Source organism: Seriola dumerili, unplaced genomic scaffold (assembly GCF_002260705.1).
Source record: "Seriola dumerili isolate Sdu_G_001 unplaced genomic scaffold, Sdu_1.0 BDQW01000036.1, whole genome shotgun sequence".
Taxonomy (NCBI): Eukaryota; Metazoa; Chordata; class Actinopteri; order Carangiformes; family Carangidae; genus Seriola; species Seriola dumerili.
In genome coordinates this window covers 4712276-4724775 of record NW_019174291.1, presented here as the reverse complement: position 1 = coordinate 4724775, position 12500 = coordinate 4712276, and the positions used below count along the sequence as shown (strand labels likewise).

At 39.8% G+C, this 12500-nt stretch overlaps 1 protein-coding gene across 2 annotated transcripts in view; it reads left to right on the top strand.

Annotated features, from left to right (window-relative positions):
- The window catches only part of LOC111216914 (beta-arrestin-1), a 50279-nt gene that overhangs the window by 25621 nt on the left and 12158 nt on the right, over positions 1-12500 (top strand). The window contains exons 3-15 of one of the 2 annotated variants that reach the window (XM_022738562.1): positions 218-278; positions 459-503; positions 1807-2003; positions 2839-2898; positions 3109-3176; positions 3432-3567; positions 3857-3941; positions 4024-4096; positions 4617-4754; positions 4882-4965; positions 7465-7488; positions 7678-7748; positions 9674-9722. In XM_022738562.1, the coding sequence (XP_022594283.1) occupies positions 218-278; positions 459-503; positions 1807-2003; positions 2839-2898; positions 3109-3176; positions 3432-3567; positions 3857-3941; positions 4024-4096; positions 4617-4754; positions 4882-4965; positions 7465-7488; positions 7678-7748; positions 9674-9722 (1091 nt within the window). Of the gene's footprint in view, positions 1-217; positions 279-458; positions 504-1806; positions 2004-2838; positions 2899-3108; positions 3177-3431; positions 3568-3856; positions 3942-4023; positions 4097-4616; positions 4755-4881; positions 4966-7464; positions 7489-7677; positions 7749-9673; positions 9761-12500 lie in introns of those variants that run through there. The other variant, XM_022738564.1, reaches the window with a different exon arrangement.

Below are 12500 nucleotides of genomic sequence, written 5' to 3'. Positions count from 1 at the left end.
CTGGAAATGACAGAATATGTGAACACACAACAAATTTATCGACACCCCAAAAAAAGTATAAGCACTTTGTATGACACAAATGTGACCAAAGGTACCTGAAAGAGTTTGTGGTCATCCTGAAAAAAGTGTCTGGACTGATTCTGATTGGCTGTTTGATGTTCAAACAGCTGACTCTGATTAGCTGTGTGCTGCACTGACAGTCATGTTCCTCCCTCAGCTCACTGTCTATCTGGGGAAGAGAGACTTTGTGGACCACGTGGACCTGGTGGAGCCTGTCGGTGAGATTTTACTGAGTTTAGTTTGTTGTGTCAGTGAAGTGTAGTGTCCCTCTGCGATTGGCTGGTCTCTGATAGCAGCTGATTTCATCTTGAGGCTTGTTAGAAATGCACAGATGAAGATCAGAGTAAAAAGAAGTTGTCCTCTGGCTGTTTGTTGATTTTCTGACTGTTTTCCTGCAGATGGCGTCGTCCTGATTGACCCAGAGTACCTGAAGGAGAGGAAAGGTGGGGAAACTGAACCTCCTCTCTGGTCATATAAAAACAGATGGTTAAATATTCTCACAGATGTTCTGTAAGCAAAACCAAAAACTTAAAATAATATTTCCATCAATATTTTCATCATCCATGGATCAGGAAGTAGCAGGTCTTCACTAATCAAATGGTTGGTGTTTTGACCCTCGGCTCCTCCAGTCCACATATAGAAGTGTCCTTGGGCAAGATACTGAACCCCATAACTGCCCACCCTGTATCATTGATTTGTGAGTTTCAGTGTGATAGAAAAGCACTGCATGTATATATGAGTGAATGGGTGAATGTTGCTTGTTATGTAAAATGCTCTGAGTGGTCGATAAGACTAGAAAAGTGCTGTATAAGTGCAGTCCATTTACCATTTTGGGCTAGGAAGATTCCCATGTGGAATCTGTGTTACTTTGTGGGAGAAAAGGACATCCTCCTGAACACTGAAGCTGGAAATTGCTCTAATTTCTTGCCTTTAGATCTAAGTGCAGCTTTTAACACATTCCCCCAATACAACCCCCTCCCAACTCCAAATAGAAAGTCTGTAAATTATTTTTAATTCAGAAATTATTTTTAATTATTTGGATTTATCATATTTCATCTCTTTAGTTAACTCTTCAATTATAGTTTCTATTCAGTTTAGGTCTAAATTCTGTATCAAAGACTCCTTCCAACACTAGACAAAATTCTGCGTGCTTTCATATATTTTTTGTATGTAGTAAGTTTGTTGTATGACAAACACCTCTCAGGTTATTGAAAAAAGAAAAAAAGACATGACCTCAGTAGCAATGGTAGATACAGCCCAGACTCCTCTTTAACCGTGGTCTTCAGCTACTATCGGGTCCCTCAAGTTCAATACTACATTTATTAATTTATATGTTCTTGTTTGGTGACCTGACCAAAAATATAACCTCTCTTTTCACTTTTATGCTGATGATACCAAGCACTATCGACCTCTAGCTTAATAATTATCACAGAACTCAACAACTGTCTTCAGGACATCAAATCCTGGATGACTGAGAACTCTGCAGCTGAACAAGCAGAGGCTCAGCAGTGATATTTGGCCTCCTCTGGTCATTCAGCTTCAGTAAGCTGTGGAGTTCCTCAGGGAAGCGTCCTGGAGCCTCTGCTCTTTATGTTAAACCTCATAAAGATTTAAAGGAACACTTTATCATTCACTAGATTAAGGACATGTTGAGGGGAGGTTAACACAAAGACTGGAGGCAGGGGAAACTGTTAGCCTTGCATCATTGGTCCTATAAGAGGAAATGACTGTTTTTTTCTTCATCAGTGTTTGTCACTCTGACCTGTGCGTTCCGTTATGGTCGCGAGGATTTGGACGTCCTCGGGTTGACGTTTCGGAAGGACCTGTTTGTGGCTAATGTCCAGGCGTTTCCTCCACTGCCTGAGGAGAAGAAGAGTCTGACTCGTCTTCAGGAACGCCTGATTAAAAAGCTTGGAGAACATGCCTACCCATTCATCTTCGAGGTACTTAGTCTGCAGAACTTCCTTCAGATCTCTCTGTCAGCAGCACATCATCTGCTGAATATCGTTGCAAATTGTTTTTTGTCAACTGTTGATACAAAACCTGACAATCTTTTCTTGAATACCTGAGTGAGAAATATAAACATGTTTTTCTACAAACCCTGTCTCTTAATTGAACACAGACGCTAAAGTCAAATATGTAACCAAGCAGCCAGACAAGAACTTTGTCTAAATAAAAAAAAACAGTCTGAGCGTGCAGAAAAATATGATTTAAATCAGCCTAGTATCAGCTGGTTTCAGTCTAGTATCAACTGTTTTCAGCCTAGTGTCAGCTGGTTTCAGTCTAGTGTCAGCTGGTTTCAACCTAGTATCAGCTGGTTTCAGTCTAGAGTCAGATGGTTTCAGCCTAGTATCAGCTGGTTTCAGTCTAGTCTCAGCTGGTTTCAGTCTAGTGTCAGCTGGTTTCAGCCTAGTATTAGCTGAAAGTCTCTAGATTTGTCACCTGGTGCTTTTAAAAAAAAAAAATCGTTATAGGGTGTGAAAAGTTGCCCTAAGTTTTCGTGTCAGACAGCACATAATTCCAAAATTAAATGATCAAGTCTCAGGTCAGACCTAATTTACTTTAGATAGAAGATTAGAGGTTTTATTTTGACGGTCTTGCGGTCTGGGAGGCCTACCATGTATTCTGGATTTTAAAGAAAACTGAACACAACTGAAAGAAGAGAGAGAAAAGACTGCTGTACTGACAATCTGCAGATAATGAAAAATAAGGGTTAGAATCATGAAATGTGATATTAGCAGCTTCCATTTGAGATATTTTTCCTTCATGTGTTTTTAGATTCCTCTGAACCTGCCATGCTCTGTCACCCTGCAGCCTGGACCAGAGGACACTGGGAAGGTGAAGATGCTGAGTTTTCTCTTTCATTTCCCACTGAGATTTTGTCTGCTTTGCTCTCTTGGTCTGTTCTGTTGCTATGCAGCTGCTCTGGGGTTAAAAGCCTGAACACCTCACCAACTCTAATTATAAAACCTTTTCTCTGAACATGTATTTAAATAAATTAACATATCAGCCAGAAGAGGTGATTTTCTTGCTACTGTGTGTCCTCAGGCCTGCGGAGTTGACTTCGAGGTGAAAGCTTTCTGTGCAGAAAATGTTGAAGAAAAGATCCACAAAAGGTAAAAATATGTCAGCTGCAGTCCAACCCTGGAGAGAATAAAGAGATGAATTATGAATGACAGTGAAATCAGTCGTGCATTAGCATCTTCCTGCACACAGGGAGAGGGAGGCAGCTGCCAGCTGCAAGACGATCACTTCACCACTGACAGAGAATAAACCACAGTGATCCCTCAAATCACACATCCAGACTAAATCTAGAGTGCACAGTGGCACTATGATTAGATGGTGGTATCAGTGTTGTGTTGATGTTGTAGGAATTCGGTGCGTCTGGTGATCAGGAAGGTGCAGTACGCCCCAGAGAAACCTGGTCCTCAGCCGACAGCAGAAACCACCAGACAGTTCCTGATGTCAGACAAACCTCTGCACCTGGAGGCCTCTCTGGACAAGGAGGTAAGACCTGTGTGTTACTCACATATTTGGAGCAGTGATCCTCTAGAAAAGCACTAATAAGCCCATTTCAGCCCCTCACAGTCCAGTCCCGGATCACACACAGACGATCAGAAAGACCCGAGCTGAAAAGGAAGTACAGGCGCTCGTTATCCTGACAAAATGACATATTTAAGTCTGGTTATCTACTCACAACCTGGACCATGTGTTGTCACAAGATATGTCTTAGTTGTTGGCAGCCATGACCCCTCTGGGCCTCTGTACCTCAGTGTCTTTGCCTGTCCTCTCTCAGATCTACTACCATGGAGAGCCCATCAGTGTTAATGTTCATGTCACCAACAACACCAACAAGACCGTGAAGAAGATGAAGATCTCTGGTACGTCAAAGCGCTGCTTTCTGCTTGCATCTCTGTGTGGTAACTGTGTTGTGTTATTAAACACTGATTTGTGTTTCCACAGTGCGACAGTACGCAGACATCTGCCTCTTCAACACGGCTCAGTACAAATGTCCAGTGGCCACTGAGGAGTCAGAGTGAGTGCTCTCTGTTTGAGTGTTGGACAGAACAGACAACATGCTGAGACTGAGTAGTTACCACAAGCTCCGTTCAGGAGCTTTTGACTGTATCGCCTGGTCTTCCTCAACAGATTGAGTTGACCGGTTGTCATGGCATTGTTAATGTCAAATTTTCATTGTTTGAGCACTTTAAGGACTTCTCAACATCAATTTGTAAAATGCCAAAACATATAAAACTGGAGTTTAAGGTGAGATTCATCAATGTGCTAATGACATAACTGTTCTTAGAGTAAGGTTGATGGTGATTAATGATAAGAAAACACAACAGGGTGTTTTGTAAGATATTTTCTTAAATATTCAAAAGAAAACAACACGATGCATGTTTGTAAATAACAATGATCAGAAAAAGAATTGACCAAACTACAAACTGAAAAATCACGATGCTGATGACGACATCTAGTGAATTCAGTCAGAAGCTGATATCTGGGTTCATATTCACTTGACAAAGTCACCATGAAAATATTTTTCTTCTCTTCAGTGACATCGTAGCTCCCAGTTCAACTTTTTGCAAAGTTTTCACCCTCACTCCTTTTCTGGCCAACAACCGAGAGAAACGAGGCCTGGCTCTGGATGGAAAGCTGAAGCACGAAGACACCAACCTGGCCTCCAGCACACTGTGAGTCCAACACCACTCATGATGCCTTCCAGGCTTGTAGGAGAGTGGGAAATTCAAATGTGATGCTTCTGATGGCATCGAAGCAGCCTGACTGGTTAAACTGAATGTTGAATGTTGTCCTGAGCAGGTTACGAGAAGGAGCCAATAAGGAGATCCTCGGTATCATTGTATCATACAAAGTCAAAGTGAAGCTGGTCGTGTCGCGAGGCGGGTCAGTACACTTTGTTTTTAACTCAACATCAAATGAGACGAGCTTTAAAGTCTAACTGAAATTACAATTCATGATCATTCAACATCATGCAGTACTCTGTGTTATCATATGGAACTCTGTGACTTTATACAGAGCTCTGTGACATCACACGGAACTCTGTGACATCACAGGGAACACAAACTTTTTACAGAGCTCTGTGACTTAATACAGAACTCTGTGACATCATATGGTACTCTGTGATATCATAGGGTACCCTGTTACTCAATACAGAACCCTGTGACATCATACGGTACTCTGTAACTTAATATAGAACTCTGTGACTTCATATGGTACTCTGTGACTTTATTTAGAACTCTGTAACTTCATATGTAACTTTGTGGTTTATACAGAACACTGACTTTTTGTGGTACTCTGGGACATAATAGGATACTCTGTGACTTTATATATAACTCTGTGACATCAAACGGAACACTGACTTTTTATAGAACTCTATGACTTAATACGGAATTCTGTGACTTTATACGGTTCTCTGTGACCTTATACCGTACTCTGTGACTTCATGTGGAACTCTGTGACTTCATTTGGAACACTGACTTTTTACGGTACTCTGTGACATCATACAGTACTTGGTGATCACACAGTACTCTGTGCCTTTATATGAAACTCTGCAACATCAATCACTTTTTACAGAACTCTTTGACTTCCTGTGTAACTCTGTGATTTAATATGAAACTCTGTGACTTCATACAGAACTCTATGACAACTCACCAAACTCTTTGAGTCTTTACGGAACTCTTTTTAAACAAATCTCTGGGATATCATACAGAACTCTGTGACATGATACGGTATTATGTAAATTAAAACGGTACTCTGTGATATCATAGGGTACCCTGTAACTTTGTACAGTACCCTTTGAAATCACACTGAGCACTGACTTTATACAGAACCCTGTGAGAGGATACAGAATTTCTGACTTTTTACGCAACTTTGTGATATCATATGGAACTCTGACTTTTCACAAAATGCTGTGACATCACAGGGAATGCTGTGATTTATTATGGTACTCTGTGACATCATACAGTACTCTGTAACTTAAAAGGAACTTCATATGCAATTCTTTGACTTACATACAGAACACTGTGACTTCATATGGAACTCTGTGACTTTATACAGTATTCTGTGACTTACTATGGAAGTCTCTGACTTAATATGCTACTCTGTGACTTCATACGGAACATGTGTTTTAAAATGGAACTCTGTGACTTCATACGGAAGTCTGTGACATCACACGGAACTCTGACTTTATATGGAACTCTGTACCATCACATGGAAGACTGACCTTTTGCAAGACTCTTTGACTTCATGTGGAATACTGTGACTTCATACAGTACTATGTAATTTAATACAGTAGTCTGTGACAACACACCAAACTCTGTGACTCTATACAGAGCTCTGGAACATCACACGGAACTTTTTATGGAACTCTGTGACATGGTACGGTACTCTGTGACTTAATACGGAACTCTCTGACTTCATAAAGTACCCTGTGACTTTATACGGAATGCATCATATAGCACTTTGTGACTTAATACAGCTCTGTGACATCATACGGTACTCTCTGGTTGTGTATGAAATCACTCACTCATTCACTCCTCCCTAGTCACTATCCAGGGACATCTATGTAGAGGACTAAATAGTGAGCTAATTGGCAAAATGAAAAAAAACTTTCAGACTCTACTCAGGTAATTTTCTCCTCACCATTTTTCTGTCTTTCAGCACAAGCGCAATGCATGATGGTTTATATTGCTTGGTTTATTAACCATTGGTTGTACACTACTTTTCATGATGCATTGTGGGACACTATGAGTCCACTACGTAGGGTGTGATCATTCTTACTATACATTTGGACAGCACTACAAAATGGCAAACTTACATTTATATATATATATATATATATAGCCTATATTTACTTACAAAAAAGTGATGAGATCAAATCTCAGTTTGACTTTAAAGCTTAGTTCTTGTGTGAATCTCCAGTTTCTGTTCCTCCCTTATCATCACTGCAGGTGGTTTAATCAAGTCTTTCACATAAGCAAGTAACTGCTGTTTTCTTCATCTCACCTGTTACTGACATAATGTTCTGAAACAAAACTGGTGTTTAAATGTGACGATTTAAAGAAGACAAAAGCTGTTTCTGGAGCACAAATGTAGAATTAAAAACACAATGTTACAGTCTGTCTCTTCTTGTAGTTTCTCCTCTGCACTCTTTCTTTAGTGTGTTCAGGCTGATACCATGTGGATAACCTGATCTTAACATCCACCCAAATGCCAGTTAAAGCAGACGCGTTAAGGGCATGAACAGAAAACTGCTCAGATCACAATGGGGTCGGCCTCGGCTCCAAGATCCTGATGACAGTTAATGAGCACATCAATAGACATGAGTAGAAACACTCTGCTGCTGCTGTGAAGCTGAAGGTGTTAAATGTTTATTGATTTCAGGCTCCTGGGAGATCTGGCGGCGAGGTAACCTTTCACGTTCTGTCACGTCACGTTCTGTCACCAATCAACACACTGATACAAACCACACACTTTCACATCTCACTAAACAAATTCTATCACAACACTCCAATTACTAAATGAAATATCTTTAATACATTTGCTGTGGATTGTTGGTGGTTTTATGACATGATACATGTAATGATTGTTTTTCAGTGACGTCTCTGTTGAGCTGCCCTTCACATTAATGCACCCAAAGCCGTTAGAAGAATCCATCTACAGAGACGGTGAGTCATGTTCATGTTCATTTCTCTGCAAACTCAGATCTGCTCTGTTGATGAGACAGTGCATTATCATCCGCCTGAACAACTCACATATAAAACCTAAGAATCAGTTAAAGAAAGTGCAACAATGGTGTACAAGTAACACAAATTTTATCTAATTACTTTTAGTCTAATGTCAGATTTTTTTCCATTGTGTTTCCATTTGTGTCATCAACATAATGACTGAAAGAAACCTCTTTAATAAACTAATAAAAAACAAGACTAGGTCTAAACCTAGTCTATGTCTGGACTGCCTCTGATCAAATCCTGATTTTATAACTGTGACGTTGTCTGACAAAATCACCAAACACATAAATTAAAGACGAAGACTGAGCTGTGTCCATCTGGGATCACAATAGTTAAGTCTTTATTTACTTCAACTCAAGAATGTAACAGACTTTTATTAGAGGAAGGTCTTTATGTCTAACTCCCTTTGTTTGATATGTAGAGTTGGTCATAGCAGCATTCCAGTACAAAGCCTTGTCTTCAGCTGCTCCTGTCTGTCGTGTTAAAATGACTGTATTATGTGTTAATACAAATCGTTTCAAATTAAAAGTCCTTTAGCATTTCAGTGGACAGAAACCCCTTATGTCTTAATATGGCTCTTATTGCTGTGTTGTAGTAAGAGTATTGTCTCATTTCCAGTTGCTGGTGTTTCTGTTGTTTACATGCTATTCAGATCTGCTAGCTTCTTTAGCAGTTAGCAATGACTTCCCTCTCCCCTGCTCAGTGTGACTTGTGTTTAGTTAATAATGATACGTGTAATGAAAGTAGTTTATTTGCTGTAATGGAGGCAAGGCTCAGTGTATTGGAAGCGCTCCTCCTCTTCCCTGCAGTTCCTGAACAGCTAGGAAACCAGAGCAGCTTGGTGGACTGCCTGTAACAAGAGGTGTAGCCCTGAGCCCCGAGTTGGCATCTATACACGGTCCAGACCTGAACCAGGTTTATACTAGGGATAGGCATTTAAAGTAATTTCAATATTCGAGTACTCTCATTACCTCATGAACCAGTACTTGATTGCTTATTATAATATATATTATATTATAATATATATACATAAATAATTTTTTTACCTAAGAAAAAAAGATATACGGGAGGCCCGTGTCCGACTGGAAACACAAGCAGAACCAATGTTAAGTTTGTGTTTCCAGTCGGACACAGACCCCCCCGACCAAGCCTTCCAGATTAAAGGACTGGCAGTCCAGCCAACTAGATCATCAACAGACGGTGAGAATGGAAACACATTTCAGGCCCTAAAATAACTGTGCACATCATGTCCACACTGATTGCAGTTTCAGTCTCACCTTGGTTATAAATGCATTGTCTGATCTTGAAAACATGAATTGATGTTCATATTCCAGGTATGAATATACTGCTGTGTATTAATCTGTGGGATACTGTAGTTTTCGTCCTGTGCTGCTGTTTGGAAAGAAATGAATGTGATTCGGCCTGAGACATGTGGATGCTCTGGTTATAAACATCCTCCCACATGCCTGGGTTAACTGCTCAGATCACAGGGGTCGGCCTTTAACGGCTCCACAAGGCGCCATTTAGGTTTGGACTGGCACCACTTGCACACATGTAGAAAAAATAATTTTAAAATATTAACAATATTTAATTGTTGTAATTGAACATCAAACTGTCTAATATCAATGTCCCATCTGATGATGAGGCCTGATAATGAGATGGTTTGTATTTCTTAATGTGATTTCATGGAAGTGAAGTGAAAAAGTAAAAATCAACCTTAGAACTGGTGATGATTTGAAATGATGAGCAGTGATATGAACCAAGTTTGTTGTAAAATGTGTCTCACAGGAGTGTGTGTCTCTCAGGATGATGTGTTGAGTGAAGTTTCCGGTGTCTGACCATCATGTCTCTCTGTCTTTCAGCCCCAGATGAAGCTCCAATCGACACAAACCTAATCGAGTTTGACACAAAGTAAGCAGCCATCTCTCCTGTCTCTCTGTCTCTGATCCTGTCTCTCCCTCCTCATCAGCTCATCCAAACGCTGCCTCTGCTCTGTGATCTGATTGGCTCTGCTCTGATTTACGTCCTCGTCAATAACCCTGACAGCAGAGAGGGTTTCCTCTCCGCCTGCTGGAGCATTAACTGTGATGGACTCGTCTCCTGAGTCTCAGCCTTAATGTGTCTTAATGCCTGCTGCTCTGTGAGCTGCAGGAAATGGGCTTCAAACTGAAAACGCATACTGCTGTCAGCAGAGCCTGGAACATGACTCCTGACAAACACCAACTCTGCATTTTACAGATTATTATTTCACTCTCATACGACCACAGGACAACTACAGAGAATCATTTATTCACCAGTTATAATGACTGAAAAAGGATAAGGAGCCTCAGTTTAAAGCTGATTACTGATTAATGAACTCATAATAATACCTCACACTTCAAGTCATTCAGTCTCATGTTCAGTATCCAGGACTGTTATTGTTCACAGTAGAAACAGATGAGAGGCAAAATAATTCCGCTTGTTTTCACTTCAGCTGGTTACAAGTTTTTTAGAAGTGAGTTTCACTCAGTGTTGAAACAAGAGAGAATGAAGCAGATTGATGCACTAAATAAAACAATTACAGACACACACACACACACCACAACACACCACACACACACAAACTATCACCACACACACACACCATATACTCATAGGAGCTAAGATAGTATAATATAATATGATATATGAGTGAGTGATAAGGCCGTATATACAGCATATAGCAAATGAGTACACCCTCTCTTATACCTAACAAATTCAGTGCTTTCTCTCTATAAATAAGACGTATTTGGGGTTCATATATGATGTAATATTCCTACACACTTACCAATGATATATATCAATACTAAACAGGGAAATATGTTGTTCTTGTCAAAATGGTAAAAGGTCATGTTGCAAAAATGAGTACATCCTCCTGAAAGTTACAAAATAAGACTTATTATACAACAGTTAGTTCCAACCAAGTTATTTGATTGGACGAGAGGCATTCCATGAATGCTGGTATAGAGTACAACAGCACTGGGACTTTTAACTACATGTGTCACTCCGCCTCACAGGTGTTCTTTTAACGTTTCAGCGTTACATTAATGGTCGTTATCTGTCTTAGAGTGTAACAAACTTTGCAAAGATGAAAATATTTCCAGAAATAACATTTGAATTAAATGATGTCTGGTCGTCAGAAGAGGATGAAGGAAGAAGCCTGGGTACTTCAGCACACATCTCCAGGTGCACTCATATGACATTGTCAGGTCAGGAAAATGTTTATGTGTTGCTTAGCAACAGTCCAGTACCAGTCCAGTTGCGGAACTATTTGTGTTGGCGTAGCCAAATAAATGATGAAATAAACAAACTAATCATAATCTGTTGTTGCTTATTTAACTAATATGGCACTCGTAGAACTGTTGTTTAAAAGCCATGTCACATGAGAGGACGTGATGGAGTGATGTACTGACTGCAGCACGGCTGTGATGTGATTCTGCAACATCTCTCCCTCTCATGTGATAGTGTTTAAATAAAATGTGTTTTGGTGTTTGTTAAGGGCACCAGACTCACCAGGTGAGTCTGTTGAACCATCCCACTCAAACAGGTGTAATTGGTTGATAATTAAAGTCGTACCTAACCCACTGAATCGCTCTCAGACTTAATGCTGACAACAATGGCAGCACATGGGAGAGAACTGTAGACTTGAGAAACACAACTATTTCATTACATAGAAAAGAGCAAGGGTACAAGAGGTTTAGCAAATCAGTCACAAATATAGGGATAGGGAAATTCAAAGAGGACAGAAACGTCCAGGTCGCTGTCATAAGATTTCACCTCAGGACGAGCGAGTTTTGTTGATAAAAGTGAATTGGCGATAGCAAGTGCCAAACTGGAGTGACTGTTTTGACGTCACACATTGAGACACATCCTGCACACAGGTGGAACCATGACTGTTCATGCAGGAGGCACTGCGGAAGCACAGTACAAGAGAGCCTGTTTAGCCTTTGGCCATACTGACAAAGGTGAAGACTTTTGTTCTACTTGGCTGAAACCAGGTTGAACTTCAATTTTTGCAACTCTAGATTTAAGCCAAAGTTGTGCAATTTACTTATTTTTTAAATATTGATGACACATTTTCTATGTTGTTGTTACATGTGTTTAATAAATTTCATTTTTGTCACCTGTTGAATTGAAATTTGATCATTCAGGAAAAAAAAAAATCTTTATGTTCAGAGGGGTGTACTCATTTTCTGCTGTGTACTGTACACTGATCGCCACAACATTAAAGTGAATGTGAGAGTTGGTCTCAGTGGTGTTTTGGATACTATACTATATATATATATGTATATATATGTATATATACACATATATGTATATGTATGTATGTATATATATATATATATATATATATATATATATATATATACATATATATTTTTGTATATTCATATATATTCATCATCACGATATGAACATGTGCAATAAACACATCATAAAAGACTGACTGAAACGCGATAATTAGAAAAATAATTTTATTTAACACGTCATGCACACATGGTTTTCGGGTGCAGCGCACAAGCCAAATCAAACCAGAAAAAAACTCTACCCCATATTGGTTGTTGGCTGCAGCCTCTCACAGACACACACACACCACACGACAACCACACACACATTAGACAGCACAGAGGCGGTGGTGGAGACCAGTGAGGAGTGAACTTTTTATGTGAG